Source organism: Grampus griseus (assembly GCF_964374135.1).
Source record: "Grampus griseus genome assembly, chromosome: 9".
Classification (NCBI taxonomy): Eukaryota; Metazoa; Chordata; class Mammalia; order Artiodactyla; family Delphinidae; genus Grampus; species Grampus griseus.
The window spans coordinates 80,596,989-80,618,789 of NC_139003.1; the positions used below are offsets into that span (position 1 = coordinate 80,596,989).

The window sequence follows — 21,801 nt, forward strand, 5'->3', positions numbered from 1 at the left end:
TAGGGATGTACATATTATTATTACCTTTATGACATTGTATATATACTTATCATTCCATACCCAAAGGATTTTCATATATACGTGTGCTGTTTCATTTATAATAAAGCCGTTTAATGAAACTTTCTCACTTACCTTAATATGAGCAGAATTTTCAATTTTCTCTTGTAGGTATTTATGCTGAACTGGGTTTTTTGTTTCTATCTGATTCTCCGCCTGGTTTTAATGTTTGATACTATATTAAACTGTACTATGAATTAAATGAGAAAAGATACATTTTCTTTTTCTGAAGTTGCTTATTGCTGTGGGTCTATTTTTATATATCTATAGCTAACTATGGAAACAGGAATGTCCTACTGAGCAAATATTCACATTTTATTAGGTAGGAATTTTATCAGTCTTAACACAATTTGCCTGTGGCATTTAACGGTAGGTCATTGGCTTTAAAAATAAAATATCACTTGACTAGAATAGAAGTTAATTAGGGACTTGCAGTGTCCAGAAGACATGTCAGTTTTCTATGAGTCATGACTAGCTGGTCTTTTGCCACAAGAAAAAGCACCATCAGCAACTATTTGTATCACTCCCCGAGGTAGGCTGAGTCTCTAAAGTTCTGTATTTTGGTTTGTCGTGAAATCTGCTAGGTAAAAAAAAAAAAAATTACTAATTTCTTCATGAAAAAAGAAGATAATAGTAGTGCATTTTCATGATTATGTATCCCTAGACTTCCAAGCTGGGGATATATAATATTTAGCAACTTTCCAGCTCTAAACTAACCTTTTAAAATACACTTTTTTTTTCTTATACATAACTACAGGTCTTTAGGTTTCTAAAACTATCTCAGAATCTTGCAATAAATATCATTTACTTGATAAAATTAGTGTTTATATATATTAGAAATAAAGATGATTTGGACTCTCCTCCCCCTAGGAGAATTGTCTGATAGTTTGTGACCATTGTTCATCCCTCTTTAACTTCTTTTTTCTAGAAATAATTAACTGTGATGATTACTGTCACTCTGGCTTATTAAACATGGATTAAGTTCATATTATAAGCCATGTGATTCTGAGTTAGATCATTAAGTTATACCTTCTCCTGCTCTCCAGAGTAGAGAACAGCATGGTTGAGTTAGAGCTGGTGTCTTGCAAACCACGTATGGCGTTGTGGGTGAATGCCCCCCAATGTGTTTTGTTTGTTGGGTGGCAGCCTCCTTCTGTGTGTCTCGTGAGGAAAACATGTTAATATCCCTCTTCAACACATTTTAGAGTTCTAATATTTCTTAATCTAAAAAAATATTTAACTTATTTATATTTTACCCAGCATTTTGTTTAAATTCACAAAATGTTTAATTTTATTATTGGCCCCATACATATGAACAATTTAGTTGTTCTTATGTGGCCTGTTAAAAATGAGGGAAGACTTATGTTCTGAATTTTGTCAAGAATATGCCTTTGTGTTATTTTCTCATCTGTCTTTTCTTTTTCTATCTTCCCTACTAAAGTTTTCCTATAAAGAAATGGCTTCCATTTCCATTTGTTTTGCCATTTTATTCACTTTTTTGCAACATTTTCACACAGAATTTAAGTTTCCAAAAATATTGTGATAAATATTACTGAGATGTATACATTTTTCCCTTGGTTTTTCTCTGTTTAGGTTTTTGACCTTGTAGGGATAGAGAACCTTTTCTGGGTTGCTCTCCCTGCTACAATATCTTACATTTACTAGCTTCTTTTATGTTCCCTTGCTGTCTAGTAGTTGATAAACTGAAACCATTGTCATTTAAGCACACTGGAGAATTTTTCCTTTAAATTGATTTAGTTTAGGGGTTCTTAACTTGAGATTTCCCACTAGGCAGTATTTTTTAGTCATTGGTAATACCTATGTAAGAGTTTAGAAAAATGATTATAATATTAAAGAAGAGGGAATAAAAACCAATACACTAATATAAAACTAGTTGAAAGGGATGTTTCCATTCCCAGTGTGGGCAAGACTTCCACATCAAGAGCACACACTGAAGTATAGTTCATAGTGAAAGATCAAAAACGTGAATCAACAAACCACTATGAGATTATACTTTTCTAAAACCTAACCTGATCATTTCTATCTCCTAATAAATGAGTTTAATACATTTATTATATTTACTGATATACTTGTCCCATTTTGCCTGTCTCCTAGCTGTGTGGGGGGCAGGCTACAGGTGAACTCAGTACTCAAGGGACACAGTGTACAAATGGAATCTTAATTGTCCTTCATAGTTAGATAGCTGACATGTATATTTGCTTACTGTCTGCCAGGCACTGTTCTAAGCACTTTATATATAGTATCTCATTTAATCCTTTCAACAACCCATGAGGCAGATTTTGACATTATTCCTATTAGAAAAGGGGAGCAGAGACTTAACTTTTCCGAAGTTTGCACAGCTGGTATGCAGCAGGGTTGGTATTTAAACCCAGGCAGTCAGGTGTCAAATCTGTTCTTAATCACTAAATGTTACTGTGTCTTGTGAAAGTTTAGCACACGGAGAATATGATAATAACACTGGAAAATACAAAGAGAAAACTCTAAAAACTATTAGACAAGGGGGAAAAAAAAGAATTTATCCACAAAAAGTCATTAGCAGGCTGACAATAGGCATTTCATCTCCAGCTGAACCTAACGGAATAACATTTTAAAAGTGCTAAAGGAAAATAGGTCAGGCTAGAATTCTCCAACGACTTTGGCATATAAGAGTGAAGGGGAAATAAAGCCTTTTCAGATGTGTGGATTATGATTGTTTGTTACTCATGGGTATTTGAATAAACTCTTAAGAATGTACTTCAGCAAGGAGAAAATTATTACATTTTTGTGGCTTTTGGTAAAAAACTAAAAATGCTATTAAGAAGGTGGCTATACAGCACTTAGCACATATTTATTGATTCTCATTGTTATTTCATTTCCAGTTATATAGAAATATATGCTATAAGGGTATTTATGAAAAGCAATATTCTACTAGGATTAATATAGTGATCAAAGCTTTTTTTTAAAAAAAACAAATGAAATGTTAGTCATTGATAGAAAGCACTGGAAGTGGACACTACTGCCAGTGATGGCAGAGGCAGTAAACTTAATGGTATTCAAGAATACTATGCTATTTATATTACTGAAGAGTAAATATATATGTATCAACTTCAGTAAATTAAAGTATTAAATGATTTAGAATTTATGAATCACAAATAAGGAATCTCTTCTTTTTTATGTGTCTTAATAATTGATTTGAAAACCCAAGCACTATATAACAATTATGTATTCATGTGGTCATTTGAATTCTAAGATTTCTTGTTTTCTTTTCAGCGCCTGGCTTTGGAAGCCGAGAAAGTTCAAGCAGCCCACCAGTGGAGGGAGGATTTTGCAGTAAGGACCCTTTTTAACCACTTGATTTAATAAGTACATCGATGTTTTGTGTTTGGATAATTATGATTTCATTTAAAATATTTTTTTTAGTGATGGACTCTTAAGGTATTATGGGACCAAAAACAGCTAGCTGTACTTTGTTGCTTTAAAAAAAATACCTTGAAATATTCTCATACTCAAAGGTATTTATAAAATTAATAACAGAAAAATAACATTAAATTATATCATTTGAATAATCTTTATAGGTATTATGAATATACTAGTTGAAAAACAAGTGACAGTTTTTAAGAAGTGACATGCATATTGTAGTCACTTTGACAGTGGGCAATGCAATTAAAGTTAGAACAGATGCATTAAAACCTCTTAAAATTTAACTTGCTCCACATTAGTTAGAAGTTATCCTTCGTCTGCTCTGGCCTGCTTTTAGAAACGTCAGCTGATATTAACTTCTGCACCTATTTTTTTGATAAACTGCTTTTGTGCTCCAAGAGTCACTGGGCTAATTATACAAATTGCAGAAATTCTTCTTGTGATGAGTTCCTTCCCTCCTTCCTTCCTTCCTCCCTCCCTCCATCTCATCTCTAGCTATCTGTTATATCTTCTTGCATCCATGGTACACAATGAAGAAGCCTGATCTTAATAGTTAAAATACTTCTGTTACATATTTGAATTGTATCATTTATAGTGAAAATCTCTTTAGTTTCTTTTTTTTTTTAACATCTTTATTGGAGTATAATTGCTTTACAATGTTGTGTTTCTGCTGTATAACAAAGTGAATCAGCTGTATGTATGCATATATCCCCATATCTCCTCCCTCCTGTGTCTCCCTCCCACCCTCCCTATCCCATCCCTCTAGGTGGTCACAAAGCACCGAGCTGATCTCCCTGTGGTACGCAGATGCTTCCCACTAGCTATCTATTTTACGTTTGGTAGTGTATATATGTCCATGCCACTCTCTCACTTCGTCCCAGCTTACCCTTCCCCCGCCCTGTGTCCTCAAGTCCATTCTGTATGTCTGCGTCTTTCTTCCTGTCCTGTCCCTAGGTTCTTTAGAACCTTTTTTTTTTAGATTCTCTCTCTCTCTCTCTCTCTCTCTCTATATATATATATATATATATGTCAGCATACAATATTTGTTTTTCTCTTTCTGACTTACTTCACTCTGTATGACAGACTCTAGGTCCATCCACCTCAATACAAATAACTCAATTTTGTTTCTTTTTATGGCTCAATAGTATTCCATTGTATATACGTGCCACATCTTCTTTATCCATTCATCTGTTGATGGACACTTAGGTTGCTTCCATGTCCTGGCTATTGTAAATAGAGCTGTAGTGAACGTTGTGGTACATGACTCTTTTTGAATTATGGTTTTCTCAGGGTATATGCCCAGTAGTGGGATTGCTGGGTCGTATGGTAGTTCTATTTTTAGTTTTTTGAGGAACCTCCATACTGTTCTCCATAGTGGCTGTATCAATTTACATTCCCACCAACAGTTCTTTAGTTTCTGATCAAAGAAAAATTCCAGACAGCTCATTTGGGGGTTGTTAACCCCCCTCGCCCCATTTAAAATACGATTAGCGTTTGAGTGACAGCTTGATAATACTGTTCAATTGTCTTTGAATGTTTTGCAAGACATCTCAGATTTGAAGGTAAGAAAGTTGTGGCTCAATAGAAACTAAACTGAGGTTTAGGAGTTGACACTTTTACTTCGTGTTTATGTGATTTTATTGTCTATCAAAGGAAAATATAGAAAATGATACTTCATTCACTAATAATATAGGATAACAGTTAAATAGTATTTCATGCTTGATGATTCTGATATTATTTATTTTTACTGTCTTTTCCACAAATTTATATTTCTTAAGTAAACTCTTAGTCTACTCAGTTGAGACTCTATTTGACTGTCAGTTTGATTCTTTCACCTGAATTGATCATATTGCTTGCTTTGTTGGTATCATGTAGGTGCTGGCTTAATCCACAATTGTTTGTTATAGGTACATTAAGAAAGATCAATATGTCATCCATAATATATAAAGAAAAAATCAGTGATGAAGTTAAAAACACAACCTTTCTGAGTATAGAGGACAAATTTTAAGCTCATCCAGTGAAGATTTTACAGTGCAGTTTGTTGCTGTTAGATGTAAGGAAAGTAAACCTGCATTTTTTTGTGTGTCTTGAATAGACCAAAAACAGCCAAAGTAATTTATCCCAATAAATATCCATTCGAGAACTAATAATTAGTGACATTTACTTTTCTTCTCCATCTTAGAGGTGGCATAGTAAAAGCAGTGTAAAGGCATAATAGTTGTGAAGTTAGATGTTGTATTTTGCCTAGTCTTGGTATATACATTGGTGCTGTTTTAGTTTAAATCCTGAGTGCTTCTGAGAATCCAAAAAATCATTAAGTTCATCAAATCAGATTGCATAGTATATAGATTCTATTGCTGTTTCAAAAAGCTTTTCTTGCATTAAGGGAATTTGGTAATATTTCATGTAGTCATTTATTGGTTGTATGTCTTTTCCAGCTTTCTAGGGAGAAATGATGTGTTAAAAGTAACTTTACAAATAGGAATGTAGTATATAAAGTTTCCTTTCCCAGATATATTGGCTCATTAACACGAAGTTAACATTTTGGCAGTGATTTATTTTTCCTTACAAAAGTAATGGGTGACCACTGTAGATGACACAGCAACTCTCAGTGTGTGCTAGCCATTACTCTATTTTACTGAATCCAAACCATCATCAATTGTAAGGGTAAGAAAGAAAAAAAGAAGCTAATTAAATTGTGATGCACCAACAATTTTAAGCAGTGTTCATATTTGTCGGATGTCAAAATGTGTAAAAATTTACCTTGAAACGTAACTCCTTTTATCTGTTCTCTCAGTGCCTATATCCAAACAGAAGTATTGCTAGGAAAAGTCATGCAAGAGGACAAATCAGTTCCACAATGACACAGATACCATTACTAGATCTTCTATGGTTAAATAGAAAATACATTGTTTACCCAGTAAATGTTAGGAGTTCTTAGCAAATAGTCGTCACCATGTGGGAGAATTCTTGAACAAATTCTGTTTTATATTTCCCCTTAGGTCACCTCACAATTTATTTAGGACTTGTGAATGTACTGATTGACATTAGAAGAGACTGTTAAAGGGAAAACAAATTAGAGAACTTTAGAGCCCTGTCAACTCATTTCCCCAGTACCCTTCTTGATGGACTGTAAATGATGTTCACAGGACACATATCTGTCACAGTTTGCATGTTGACAATTGATATTTTCCCTAAAGCCTTTACAATAGCACTTCCCTTTGAAATACCATAGGTGATAGACAGTTGAGATAGTAGTGATTTTATATTTGAAGAATAGAACCTGAAAGAAGATTGCCTTCAAATTCAAATAAGTAAATAGTGCAAAAATAAGCAACCCTTTTTCCCTTTTTCCTCGTTTCTTTTCTGATAAACTAGATGATGATTCAGTTCATATACATACAATAAGGTTAAACACATCCTTCAAGACCATAATAAAAATCAAATTCATGCATGGTTGGAAATTAGAAATCATCAACATTAAATGTCTCTTTATTTTGTGATTACATACAAAACAATCAGAAATTTTGTCAATATCTTAACCAAACATTTAAAAATGTTTAATTTGAAGTTAAATGCTGCCATACTCCAAAAGGTCCTTGTTTTAAACTTTATAAGCCTTTTATCTTCTAAGGCATTTAACTATGCATCAGTGCAATACTTCTTTAATGCCATCCTTTAATAATTTAACACTAGGATGATTTAGAAGGCAGAAATAATTTCCTAAAAGGTACATTAGCATTTCAAAATGAAATATAATATGCCGATTCTTCCCTCTAGTATAAGTAGGGAAGTTTCATTAACATTACTTAGGCAAAATGTTGACTAACATTCTGTACTCTGTAGTGTAGAGAAATCTCAAGAACAACAAGAACAAAAGGCAAAATACTAAAATGCTGGCAACAAGAAAGGGCTCCTGTAATTCACACTCTCCCTCAGCTCCACTCAATTCCCAATTGGATGTACAATTGAGGGAACAAAGGGCATACACTTTAAATGGATCAAGATTTATGCGGTCATGCATTTACAAGTTCAAACCAATATTTGTAAATAAGCTGCGTCTACCAGCTGCCTTTCAGGTCTGCATGCAACTTACTGGCATTAAAGGGCACCTCCCATGTCACTTATGATGGACAAATTATTTTATTAAGGGCAGGTGGGAGAAGGAAAAAGGAGCTTGGAAAATTCATTGTTCTGCATAAAATAATTGCTATTATTTCTACTGAACAGATCTTTTCCAGTTGCTTTTGAAATCTCTTGATTGCATTGCAATGGTTGGTTAACTAAAGCAATTTTGTTTCCAACTAAGCCTGCAATATTAATTGTACGTACACATGTATAAACATAAGGGGTGCCTAATTTGTATTTTAATAACTAGGATCTTTATGTATGGCTTATTAGCATCAGCTTGTTATTGTGAATGCTGAGTACAGACAGTCTAGAAATTGGGCAGTAAATAAAACATTTAGGGAGCCTTTTTTAGCTCCAGCTTCACAGAGAAACTAAATTAGATGGTGGGAATTTTTCTAGTGAAGTTGAATGTTATTGAGTGTTAATCAGGCTAATTTAATTCTCCTAATTGAGTTTTAATTATATACATATATTTTTAAAAAATTACCTTACTCAAATCATATTTTGAAATGTTGCTTTAAAAGTTGTACTATGTAGAATTTTGTATTTATATGAGTTAAATTAATAGGCACTGGCATTCTATATTTTATTATTTCACCTATCCTAATCATTTCATGAAATAACATCACCTCTGTTGATTGCAGCACAAACAGTTGTGACTATGGGAACTATGAAATCATACTGTCTTTATTTTGGTTACAATATATAAAGAGAAACACTATTCTAAATTATAATTGTGCAGGTTCAGGATACAGAAGTGCTGGCTTTTTAGGAATAACAAGTGGGGAGTACTTACAGACAATGGAATATTATTCGGCACTAAAAAGAAATGATCTATCAAGCCATGAAAACACGTGGAGGAACCTAAAATGCATATTACTAAATTAAAGAAGCCAATCTGAAAAGACTACATACGATATGATTCTAACTATGTGACAGTCTGGAAAAGGCAGAACTATTGCTAAGGAAAAAAAAAAAAAGACAATCAACCCCAAATGGAGACTCATATGCTAAGCCCCACATCACCAAACCATGACTTAACTTACAGTTTCAACTCTCCTAGAAATGGAATCTTAAACCAATTGGTCAGGAATTACCTGATGAGCCCTAGTTAGGAATCTGCCTGATAGACCCCTGCCATCCTCTAAAGGACAGTAACCTTGCAATAACCAACCTGCCTTTTTTGCCTAGTACAATTTCCTTTTCCCCACTCTCTTCTGCTGTAAAAGTCTTTCATTTTGTACAGTTCCTCAGAGCTCCTTTCTATCTGATAGATTGGATGCTGCCTGATTCAAATTGATTTTTGCTCAAATAAACTCTTAAAATTAAAAAAAAAAAGTAAGGGGGAGCAACATTGTCTTAATGAATGAATGAATTTAATAGATTATCAAAATGATTTTAGTCTCTAGCTGGATTTAGTCTTTCTTAGTTTCTACATTTGGTTGAATTGTCCTTTTGGAATCAAGAGCTTACATATTATGCAACAGTTCTTATGTAGAGAAACAATCAATTTTTTACTACTACTTTTTTTAAAGAGTTTTGTCAGTTTCTCCTCATCATCAAGATAGATGAAAAGGAACCACAATGCAAAACTGATTTACCCTCAAATTGTGGGAAACCATTTTAGTAGAAAAGAGCCAGGCAAATTCATGGTACCATATTCTTTTTGCTTACACATACATATAAATGCCCATGGTAAGAGCATTATAAGATAGCAGAGTAGAAAATAGTAACCGTGGGTTTTAAATTATTAATTATCCTGGATGATAACCCCTCTCTTTTGTTTCTTATGTTGAATAAAAGAAGAAGCAAAATATTTATCCAGTAATTACCTAGCCAATAATCTTGGTTTTATTTTTAATAATGTTTAATATGTTCTAATGATCTTCCTGTTCTCAGTATTATTTCTTTTAAAACGAAGGTCACATGATAGCACATGATGATACATTAGAACTCCCTAAGTAAGACATCATGACAGCATGTCCTGGGATAATGCAAACTTAGATCTAATTGGATCTGGGTAAATTTCTTTCTTTCTTTTTTGTCCCGCTCTCAGGAAGGTCGAGAGGAGTTAGAAAGGGCAGGCATCTCTAACTTGGGAAATGGGGAGGTGGATGGGGTCTTTATGTTTTTCAAGTCTAATCTGCTGCCTCAGTGTCCTGGTATTGAGCTGATGAAAACATTGTTAAATTAGTGGGAGATTCCAGGAATTGCTGCCAATATTCTAAAAATTGTAGCCATGAAGAACACACAAATATCAATACCTCATTGATATTTAAGCTAGAGTTATTTATTGCCATCTGCAGGTATCAAATTGTAGTTGTCACAAGAGAGCTTTTGAACTTAGGTATTTCATTAACCTCTCTATAACTTGAGCTACATTTAATTAAAATTTTTGGACACCACTTATTTGCATTAAGGTGGGGTTTACTATATTAAAAATGTCTCAACCACAAAAGAACTAAAAAGATGAAGAAAAATGTATAAGCATTAAAAATTACTGCATAGTTTACAAAGATTTGCTCTATAAACTTCTGTCCACTTCATTTCCTTATTTAAAAATCTTCAGTTACTTTCCATTTAGCATAAATGATATACAGGCCCTTCATGATCTGGCCCCATCTTATTTTTCATACATTTCTACTGGAATATTTCCCCAGCAGCTATTACCGTTCTGCTGAAATTCTGAGTCCCAAACAGAGTAAATTATTTGATGGTTCCTAAGACAATATTCTTTCCTTCATCCTCAGACCTTTTGATAATCTCTGCCTAGAAATCTCTCTCATCTCTCCCCAATTTCCTTTTGGCTTTGATCCACCAATCTTGGATTTGTTGTCTGTTTTATATGGCCCTCTAATGTCCAGTATATATTCATATTCAAGTACGTACTCCCTGTATAATTTTCCTTTTTCCACATTTTTTCAGCACTAAAATGTAAACTTCCTGGGGATAAGAACTTTGGCTAAAGCATTACTAAAAAAACTGTAGTCTAGTACAATGCATAATAGACATAATAGTACAATGCAGTAGCCTATAAGTAATTTTTAAACTAAAAATAGTTACTTGTAGTGCTGAGGTATCTATTTTTATTTTAAACATTTATTGTCAATTTCACTGGAGAAATAATAAAAAAAAAACTTGGTTTAAACTGTACTTTTTAAAAGTCTGAATATATTTGCCCATAGCTGTGACATAGTTACAGAACACTGGGCTTGGAGTTATGCAAATCTATACTTCAAATGTTGGCTTTGCCACTAACTTGCAATACAATTTTAGAAAAATAACAGTCTTTTGAATATCAGTTTATGTAAAAACTCTTAGTTCTGTAGTCTCCACCAGCATAATTATTTTTGTAAGATGCTCTGTGCTTGCCCTATTTCCCTACGAAGGAAGATATTTTCTAGAAACCTTGTGGTATGTCCCAGGTGTTCACACACAGGTTGACACAAGTCCCTAGATGGCTGTTTGCGTAGTCCAGCAAGTATCTGCCATGAGAATCCCGTGACTGTGGTGCTCGATTTGCTGTCGTTGCTCCAGTGAAAGAATACCACTCTGCTCAGGCTGCTGTCAACGGGTGCATCCCAAACTGCAAAGCACTTGAACTTGAGTCATAGTGTAGTCTGTGCAGAAAGAAGGGTGAATGACCCTATTTCCAGCCATAGATTTTTTTTCAAACTAGATAAATCATATTTTAATGTACTATTTTAAAAAGTCAAAGTTCGTAAGAAAATCCACAGTGAACAAAATATTAAATTTATTTTTCTTTAAAAACATTTCATTGTGATAAGAACACAACATGAGACCTACCCTCTTAACAAAGTGTACAATACATTATTATTGACTACAAGTACAATGTTGTACAGTAGATCTCCACAGCTATTTATCTTGTGTTGCTTAGTTGAAATTTTATGCCTGTTGATTACTAACTCTCATTTCTCCCTCCTCCCCAGCCCCTGGTAACCACCATCCAGTCTTTGATTTTATTGACTATTTTAGGTAACTCATGTAAGTGGAATCATGCAGTATTTGTCCTTCTGTGTCTGCCTTATTTCACTTAGCTTAATGTCCTTGAAGTCCATGCATATTGTATTGTAGAAGCATCTACTTTTTAGAGGCTGAACCATAGCGTATTATATGTATATACCACATTTTTTAATATCCATTCATCTGTAGATGGACATTTAGCTTGTCTGCACATCTTAGCTACTGTGAATAAGGGTACAATGAAAATGGGAGTGTTAATAATATTTCTTCCAGATCCTGATTTTAAGTCTTTTGGATATATATCCAGAAGTGGGATTGCTGGATTATACAGCAGTTCTAGTCTTAACTTTCTCGAGAAGCCATACTGTTTTGTGTAGCGGCTACACCATTTTGGTTTCTCACCAACAGTGTGCAAGAGTTCCAGTTTCTCTACATCCTTGCCAATGCTTGTTGGTTGTGTGATGGATTAAAGACTTAAAGGTAAAACCTGAAACTCTAAGACTTCTAGACCAAAACATAGAGGAAAAGTTTCATGACATTGTTCTTGGCAATGATTTTATGGATATGATACCAAAGCATAGGCAACAAAACCAAAAAGAAACAAGTGGCACTATATAAAACTAAAAAGCTTCTGCACAGCAGAGGGAACAATCAACAGAGTGCAAGGAAACCATGTATCTGATAAGGGGTTAATCTCCAAAATGTATAAGGAACCCATACAACCCATTAACAAAAATTACAACCCTAGACAGTTTTAATCACCAGACTCTGAAGCTAGTTCTCATATTCTCATTTATTTAATTCTTCTCCCAAAGAAGGCAGAAGCACCTTTCCTTAGGAGTCTGTGAGGAGACTTATTTTTTACCTTATCCTCATTTCACTAGTGTCCCTGTGAACACTTGTTTATGCTTTTTTCCCTTTTTTAGGAAACAGTCAGTCAGCTTCCAGCAAATGAATGCATGAAAATAGATTTCTGATAATTTTTCAGCTTTAATCCTGCATTGTCATAGCTCATGTTCAGCCTGGAAGGCTTCTATTGGAAGACCTCATACATTTGTATTTCCAAAAAGTTTTTTGAAATTAAGTGAGATAGTTTATGGGAATATACTTAGCACTTTGAAAGGTCTTAAAAAATGATAATTTTAATAGAGGAGATGCTATCTCCTACATTTATTTCTTTTTAGAATTTGACATATTGCTTTTTAATGATTAAGTGTAGCTGGTTATACCTTCTTAAGGAGGAAAATATACATTGCACATAATAGGCATTGGATGAATGCTTTTTGAATTGACTTAAACCCATTTTACTTACATTCCATTTATGTATTAAGACTGCATTGATGAAGAATGACTACATTTGGAAGTGACAAGTACTCAGCATGAGACTAACAAAATTTTTTGTTCTTATCGATATTTGTGTTTATGTCTGTATGAAGTTCTGGTTTACTCGGTGCCTAAAACAGCCTTGGAAGATCTTTGCAGAAACAAATCAAAACAAAACAGCTGTATCTAAAGAGATCTTCAGGGAGTACAGACACTAATACGTATTTCTATTTACTGTAGATCCTTTAGGACCGAGCCCTGGGGCAATAACTCTATTCTCAGAGATAATTTTTATCTTCAGAATAACATTAGATGTTGGAATAATTTCAACTTGATGGAATTATAGATATGTTAATGGCTTTGTTCCTATTGCTATGGGAAAGAGAATGTTTTAGCAATTGAAGAACTGGCCTGGAGAGCTTTTTTCCTAAAGGATTGACACCATAGTGATGAAACTTGGAGCTTTAAAATAAAGCAACGAAGTGTAAGATGCAGGCAATTAATGTAGGTCATGGGGTTTAGTCACTAGTAGGATACATTTTGATTTTGGGAGATACCTAGGAGAATTGACCATGAGAACTGAGGGCTTAGTACACTAATTTCAGTAGAGGGATATTATATGTCCAGAATATAGAAAAGTTGTTGAAACAACGGTCTAGATAATGTTGAGAGTGTGGATATTGCAATCAAAAGCTTAGTCAGAAAAAAGAAGTCTTGGGCTTCCCTGGTGGCGCAGTGGTTGAGAGTCCGCCTGCCAATGCAGAGGACACGGGTTCGTGCCCCGGTCCGGGAAGATCACACGTGCCGTGGAGCGGCTGGGCCTGTGAGCCATGGCCGCTGAACCTGCGCGTCTGGAGCCTGTGCTCCGCAACGGGAGAGGCCACAACAGTGAGAGGCCCGCGTACCGCAAAAAAAAAAAAAAAAAAAATTCTCTAAGTAGATGGAAGACATTTTTAAGAGGTCTCCGATTTAAACTTATACGTTAAAGAAAAAAAAAGACAAGAAAACCTAGAGAATATTCATCTACAAATTTAAAAAAGTATGTAACTAGACTTGAGTGCTGGACCTAATTACATATGATAAAAATGCTATGGGAATTGAGGGGAATAGCCAATTCCTCCTTTTATGCAAAATCGCTAGTTCTTTGAAGTTCATGCCTTTGGTCATCTTCTAACCTTCCAAGCCAGTCTGTCAGTGGAGTTTTTCCCATGCTATCCTCTCTCTCTAGTTAGTCAACCTTTTTGTTTTCCTTTTACTTTGTCATCAACATACAAACTGGCTCCCATATCTTCTATCATTAAAAAAAAATGTTTGCTATCTCTTTTAGTGTTGCCACATTTCCTTGCTGTCTTATTCTGCAAACCTCAAAAGAGATGTAGACCTACACCATCTCTTCATCTTCACCTTCACCCAGTGGCCAGCCCACTCCAAGCTGACTGCAAAATTCATCCGTGGTGAAATTGTTCTTAGTAGTTGCATTTACCTCCAGGTCATCAAGTCTTATGGACATTTTTTGTTTATCTTTGTACCTGGTCTTTTCCTATGTTTTTAATGTACCATTTCCTATTTCCCCTTTCTTCAAACACAAGTTTCTTCTGTTAGTTTTCAGGAAACCCCATTTTCCTATTTTCTCACCATTTAGTCCTTCTCAATCTCCTTTTTAGTACTTTTTTCTGTACTGTAGCTCTAATATTACCTAAATTTAGGGCACAGTCTTAGCCCTCTTGTCGTTAATGCCCATACTTTCTCCCAGGACACCTCATCCATTGCTTTGAAATTAAATAGGATTCCACCCAAATGTCTTTTCTGAGCTCTAGGTTCGTTTAAGTAACTGACCACTTGCTGTTTCCATTTAGCTGTCTCACCTGCATGGTGCTAACATGGCCAGATGAGCAAGTGTTTCCATTCCTCCCTCCCCCAGTATCCTGATGATCTGTTAATTTCCCCATCACGGATGAGATCACCTTCTCCCAGTTCATCTAGCCAACATTAAGGAGTAATCCTTAATTTCTCCCTGTGCCATAACCCCTCATATAATCCACATGTAAATTCTGTCAGTTCCAGCTCCGTATGTATCATGCAACCATTCATTTCTCTTCAGCTTCATAACCACTGTCTTTGTTCAAACCACTGACATCCCACAGGCAGAATAATCTTGAAAATATTAACCAAATTATGAATCACAGAGTCCATTCTACTGTCCTAGGGAATTCACAAATTTGTTTTACAGAATTGTAGTGGTCCAACACATACATAATAGTTAAGTAGGATTTTCGACTGTCAATTCGATAGAAGAGAATGGTGAGACTTTTTAAAAAATCAATACACAATTTTATAAGATAGTGGGAAATGTAGCTTTGTATATCCTTCTGACACAAACGTTTTGGAGACCAAATAAGATGGACGAGTTGTAAGAATTTTAAACCAGTAAGTCAGGCAAATATAAAAACTGAGTAGTTTAAGTAACACATACCTGAATTTAGAAAGTAATGTGCAGCTTTTCTCAAACCGCCCATGAAAAAATGTGTCTATGTAGCAGCAACAATAAAAATCCAGGCAGAGCAAGTAACAACTAGATTAAAAAAAGAGCAAAACATTACTTTTAGTCAAAATTAGTGATACAAAATGTGAGGTTTTGTATGAATTCGGGTGTAACATAGCAATTTCAAAGTGCCTGCTTCTGCTTTGTTAGAAGGCATATTATGATCTGAGAGAAAAGGTAATCAAGAGAGCTTGTAATTGCTGAATGTTGTAGAAAATCAGCTATCGTGGAATTGTAGCATTGTGTGCCATGGCATATATTATACGTTAACTAAATTATTAGATTCCAAAAATTATAAAATTACCACATTGCAAAAACTGCTTTACTTTGTTATAATGTTTCACCACCATGTGGACAGTTCTCCTGCGGATCTTATAAGAATCACCTAGAATCCTGTTTTTCAAAGTTCTCTATTATATTCTCCCCTCAAGGTTCTCAGTGATGTCCTATGGGGGTGAAGTCAAGACATTGAGAATCCTTCTGTAGTGAGCCAGTGTGACTGAGTGGAATATGATCTCTCTCTCATGGGTGTTAAAACTGAAGAAAGCTTGACCAACACTAACTGGAGGGCTTATTAATTATGAAAATAAAAGTGATGAGTCTAAATGCAGTTCTAAAGCTTGGGAAAAAAAGAGATTGAGTGTAAATAGATTTGATGTAGAAAAGAAAATTATAATAAGCAGCCAGAGTCTCAAAAAAATCTAGTTGGGTTTAGTTAATACCAAAATAGCAATAACAGTAATAAACAGGCTTACTCAATCACTTTTCTTCTAAAATTATAATACCTTGTTTTTGTAAAAATATTTTAATATCATTAATTAAAAATTAAAATGATATAGATAGCTACAAAAGAAAAATTAAAATCTCCCCTAATCTCCACAACTACGTTTATTCCTTGTTTATATTTAGTGAGTCTCATGATGTTCAATTTATCTGTTTATACCTTTTTTCCATGTATTTTTTTCATGATATACATACAAAATTCATAGATACAGTCATATAATAGAATGTACAAACTTATCACCAGAGAGTGTGTTCTATTTTGAATAAGTTAACATGTTTCTGTGTTCTCTCATTTTCTTCATACATCCCCAAATCTTATTAAATTATTACTTTTACATAAAGATTTGTCTTATGTTGTGTAACCGTAGTTTTCACATTGTTAATCCTGGTTCTGGATCCTCCATTACTCACCTTATTTTTTTGTTTTTGTTTTCTCTTTAAATTCATAATTTGATTGAGTGGATTTTGTTGTGAAGTAGTTTGATCAAGAAGAGCTGTGAGATGCTTTAATTTCTGAGTTCTTATGTGTTAGAGAATATCTGAGTATTTCATTTTGGACTTGAAGAAAACCTTGGCTAAGTAGGCATTTTTCCCACTCAAAATTTTGGGGTATTGCTTCACAGTCATCTGCACAGTCTGTCATTTTTAGTGGCTGTCAAGAACTCTAAAGCTGTTCCAGTTTTAGCCCCTGGTTTCCATCCTGAATTGACTTGATTTTTTTCACTGATTCTCTAATGATATATTCTTTGTTCTTGAAGTTGAGCTAGGAATGATGCATCTGATTGTTGATTGTTTGATGTCTTCTTACTAAAGTTGTAATTTCATTTCAGAGATGTAGATGTTTACTTCCAGCATAGTTTTGAATATTTCTGCATAAAGTTTTTTCATGATCTCTTTTTCAAGAATATTACTTAGTGTAAGTTGGGCCTCCTTTTCTGTTTTCCATAACTGGTATCTTCTCTATTACAGTTTTTAAAAAATACATCTTTATTCAGTTACATTTTATTTGGCATGATTTTCTGAAGCCTGTCTGGAATGACGGTCTTTTCACCTGCATCCATGTTTTGTTGTTTTCTTCGCTAAATTATCTTTTTTGTATCTCCCAGTTTTCTCTATGTTCTGGCAGCTTCTTTGCCAACTTATATTGGTTTATAATCTAATCTTTTGAACTCCTTTATCTTTTATTTTCTTTCATTTTTTCCCCTGGCTATCTCCCTCCACCTCCTATCTTAAAGAATAGGTCTACAATTTCTCTGGGACTCTGAAGAACCATGGATCTTAATTCTTTCTTTTATAATTCTTTCTTTTATTTTAGGATTTCATATATTAAATTAGTTTCCTTTCTTCCTTCCCTTTTCCAAAAATGGCTAGGCACAGGTTCCTGAATCTTCTTGAGTAAAGTAATGTTTTGATGGAAGATGATGAAGTAAAGTTAAAGAGAACTCAAAGATACTTTAGGGCTTCCACTAATAAAACGGTTCCACTGAGGAAATAGTCTCAGCTGTATTCCAAAATATGCTCTTTCCTTTGCACACTTCCAGTCAGTTTTTAACATTCAAGAAGCCTGTAAGATTTATGGTAAAAAAAACAATTAAGTCCTGGCTTTTCTTGAAGCAAGATGATGATTGCCATTTCTCTTTCTTACTGGGATTTATTTTCTTTTATGTTTTTCAGCTAGAATTTATTTAGTAAAAAAATAGAAAACTGCAGGTAATAGTAGTATTAATTGCATTTTCAAAGCCAAAATAGGGAATGCCCAATGTAAGTGTTCCTAAAAAATTATATATCTAATTATCCACTTGACACCAGCTGGATATTATAAATGCTACTTTTAAACAAATTATTACAAAATATGATGAAGAAAAGAAAATACAGTGTAAACCAGTGCGAAGATAAAGCAGAAAATACTCTAAATAGAAACCCTAGTTACCATTTGCTCATGAGAATTATTGATTCTCAGCTTATAATGTGCTTCTGACTCCAATAGGATATTTTGTTGTCTAGTATTCAATCTAAAATTATTTTTTGAGCCACGAAGCAAGTCAAAGCCGTGATGTTTAGAAGTGGCATACTCTAATAAATAGAATTGCCAACCAAGGTGCCAGAAAGAGTTTGGTTTGGTTGTTTCCTATTGTGCGATTTTTAGCTATATAAGGTCTAAGCCACAGTTTCTTCAACAATAAAGAGGGGATAATATTGGTACTAATAGCACAGAGTTATTCTGATACTTAATGAAAATTATGCATGGATGCCTTCACGCAGGTCTTTGACAAGTAGATTCAAGCATTTAAGATAACTGAAATTATCTTGGCAATCAAATTTAGTTTTCTTTAAAAACTTGGCTTATATTCTTCCTGCTTGGTTTCAGGTGCCATCATTAGACACACATCCTGCCATCATCAGACACCTTTAACATACACATAATCAGTACATTTCATTGAGATCAGTTATTCTTGCAAATGTGTTGTTTCTCTTTTGAAACATGTTTGTAAAGATAAAAAAAAAAAGCCCACTATGAAATGTTAAATAAGGAGGGCAGTACAGAATCAAAATATCCATTTTGATAAATTATATTCTTGCTTTGAGCAAAATATACATTTTTTTAGCACAGCTATTTTAAGCTCTTAAAATGTATGAATATTGGAATCCCATTATCTTACAGCTTACACTCTGTAAAATCTAATAAATTTTACATTTCTGCCCTTTTATTTCAAAATCTTAACTGTTTTTCATGTTTCTTTGTTCTGAGGGTTTTTGATTGTGGAATAAAGAGCATTCATTAAACTCAGGAGAGATGACAGAATTTAAGTTGTAATCAATCTGAAATATATGTTTCATGGTTGCTAAATTCTTTTTTCATCATCTTTGTGCTGAGTGAAAATAACCAAATCATGTACTCCAGCTGACTTAAACCTGTTTCTTTGACTAGAAGGGTAATGAAACTACCTGTCAGAGAATGTCAATGTTTCTGTTATTTTAATATCATAGATGTTAATCTTAAGGCTTCCCAGAAGTCTCTAGTTTTTACAGAGTTTTCTCTGAAATTCTGATTCATAAAGTTATTCATATGATAACCTAGATTTTAATCTCAGGTTTCTTCTATCTTACAGACTTTTAGTTCTAAATTCTGATTCATAATTAGTTACCAGTTTGTGGTGGCAAGGGGAAATGGGGGAAAACATGAATAATTTTAATGCATAAATGAGTATTCACATTGTACGCCATTTTCATCAAACCCTATTTTCTCATCTGAATGAACACAGAATAAGCACCAAGAGTTGTGGAACTTTAGAACATTGGATTCTCTGGCACTGGAAGCTTTGTATGGCTTACTTGCTGTTGTTTCCTTTCTCAGTACTCGCAAATGTCAAGGATATTTCAGTGATGATTATGAATTGTCTTGAGTCATGCCATGTGACTCACAGAAAAATACAGCAATGACAAGAAAAGCCAAGGTCTCTCTACAAAAGTACCGCTTGGCCATGTTGAAAGCTTTGTGAATTTAGAATGAAGATGGGCAATTGTACTATAATTCATAGCTCTGCTTGAGTGCCAAGGAGTCATATCTTTCAACAGCTTTCAAGTTCTTCAGGACATGTAAAATTCAAGGTTACTGTTGAGCAAATTAAATTCATCAAATACTTTGACTTCAAAGGGTATAAACATCTATTGTGTGGTTTGAGAGAAAGTGTTGAATCATGTTAGTGCTAGTCAATTTGGTAACACAGAAACTGTAAAATTTAAGGAACTTTCACAACATTATGTTTACAGAGAAAAAGTTCAAGCATATTTTCATGAAAAAGTGAAACTTAATTAGCTTTCCATTTCAATTCCCTTCTCCATCCCACTACAAAAGAAGAAAGAAAAAAAATTGTGATTAGTAGTGATGGATAGCTTGGTTATTACCTGTGGCTTTAGATTGTATACATGAGTCTCGTTTTTTGGGAGAAAGATGGATTTATTTACTATTATACTAAGAATTGTAGTTCTTAATTATGCTTTTTAAGAGGTACAATGAATGTAAATGGATATATATATATTTTTAATTAAGAAAAAGTAGGGTAGCAATATATTATTTGGGATGATAGAGTACAAGTTGATTACCCAGAAAATCTGGGAGAACTGATGTCTAAGTAGCTTGCAGATTGATTTCTAGGCTTCTCCCTCGTTAAAAACTGATACATGGCAGGAGTTTAGCTGCTTTCAAGCTTCCCTGCAGCTTTATTTGTACCACGCAGTTTGGTTACAAACGGTTTCCTGCTGGGATACCTGATACCAAAAGTAAAACCAAAAGGGCAGCAGAACAGGTAATTAAATAGGCATTACTGGTGTTGATTGTCACTAAATTTAAAAGCATGGTTTATTGAATTAAAGCAACAGTGTGGGCAGTTGACTGCATAGTGTGCCCACATGTCTTGTGTAAAATTATTTTTTATAATCTTGCCAGTAGGTATTTTGTAATGACATCTTGGTATGATTTAATATTTTAAATCTTACATATTAGCACCAAGTCTTTAATGATATAAAATTCATTTGTTTCTAAACCTGCTTTTTTTTTAAAGTAAATTAAAATGTCCTAACAATTAGATGAGGGAGTAAATAAAATATTAGTAATACATGAATACAATGTCCCCTGCATTGGCAAGTGGATTCTTAACCACTGCGCCACCAGGGAAGCCCTACATATCTTTAATATTGGATATGAACATTTCATGAGATAGTGTAGGTTTCCATACTAGATTGTCAGTAAATGGACATAACATTATTATCGTTATTATTGTTTATATCATGTTTTACAAAAGATAGCTCTACGAAGATTAACTGGCATTTATTTGTTGAATCATGTTTTATACATCCTTAAATTCAGTACAAGTCTTTTCAATATTAGGTGAGCACGCATATGTGCTTTATGTGTTGTATCGTTCTTTCCTCTACTGGGATGAGAAATCAGTGCTAATAATCTTAGGTTCTCTGTTCTCCTCTGTACACGTATAAAACTCACACATTTCTTAAGAAAATATTTCACTTAAACTTTTGTGCTGGCAAATGTACAAAAAAAATCTTGAAAGAATGATATTAGATCATTGTCTATTGTCTATATATACAAATATATAATACTATGTGTGAAGGTTATGGAAACAGAGAGAGAGGGAGACAGTGACTATTTGAAGAATCTTTCTGTGTTTGCTCAGAAAACACCTTTGAAGACCTCTGCCCACTATAATTTTCAATGTTCATCAGGCTTTGGTGACAGGAAGAACCTTATGACTCAGGGCAAAATTTCATTTATCCCTTTCATCAGACAAGGAGAATGATGCGACTTCCTTTCTCCCAGTCTGTCAAGAAATTCATGGCTAAATTTCATGCTTAATTACAGGATTATGGGGTTCTATAACAGTTATCCTTTTTCTCCTTCTAAGTTTTTAAAAATTATTATTGTTGAAGTATTTATTTTAACTGGCCTGTTGAATAGGTGTTTTGCAATTTGCTCTAAGAATGGAATTATATGTCTTAGAACAATGATGCTTAATGGGGGTTGGTGGATGGAGAGAGGAATTCAG

General features: G+C 34.0%; 1 protein-coding gene across 6 annotated transcripts in view; it reads left to right on the plus strand.

The window, feature by feature from the left end:
- The window catches only part of CACNA2D1 (calcium voltage-gated channel auxiliary subunit alpha2delta 1), a 512,068-nt gene that overhangs the window by 263,889 nt on the left and 226,378 nt on the right, over window positions 1–21,801 (plus strand). For all 6 annotated transcript variants that reach the window (XM_082661685.1, XM_082661687.1, XM_082661688.1 and 3 more), the window contains one exon: window positions 3,328–3,387. In XM_082661685.1, coding sequence (XP_082517811.1) covers window positions 3,328–3,387 — 60 coding nt within the window. The remainder of the gene's footprint in view (window positions 1–3,327; window positions 3,388–21,801) is intronic.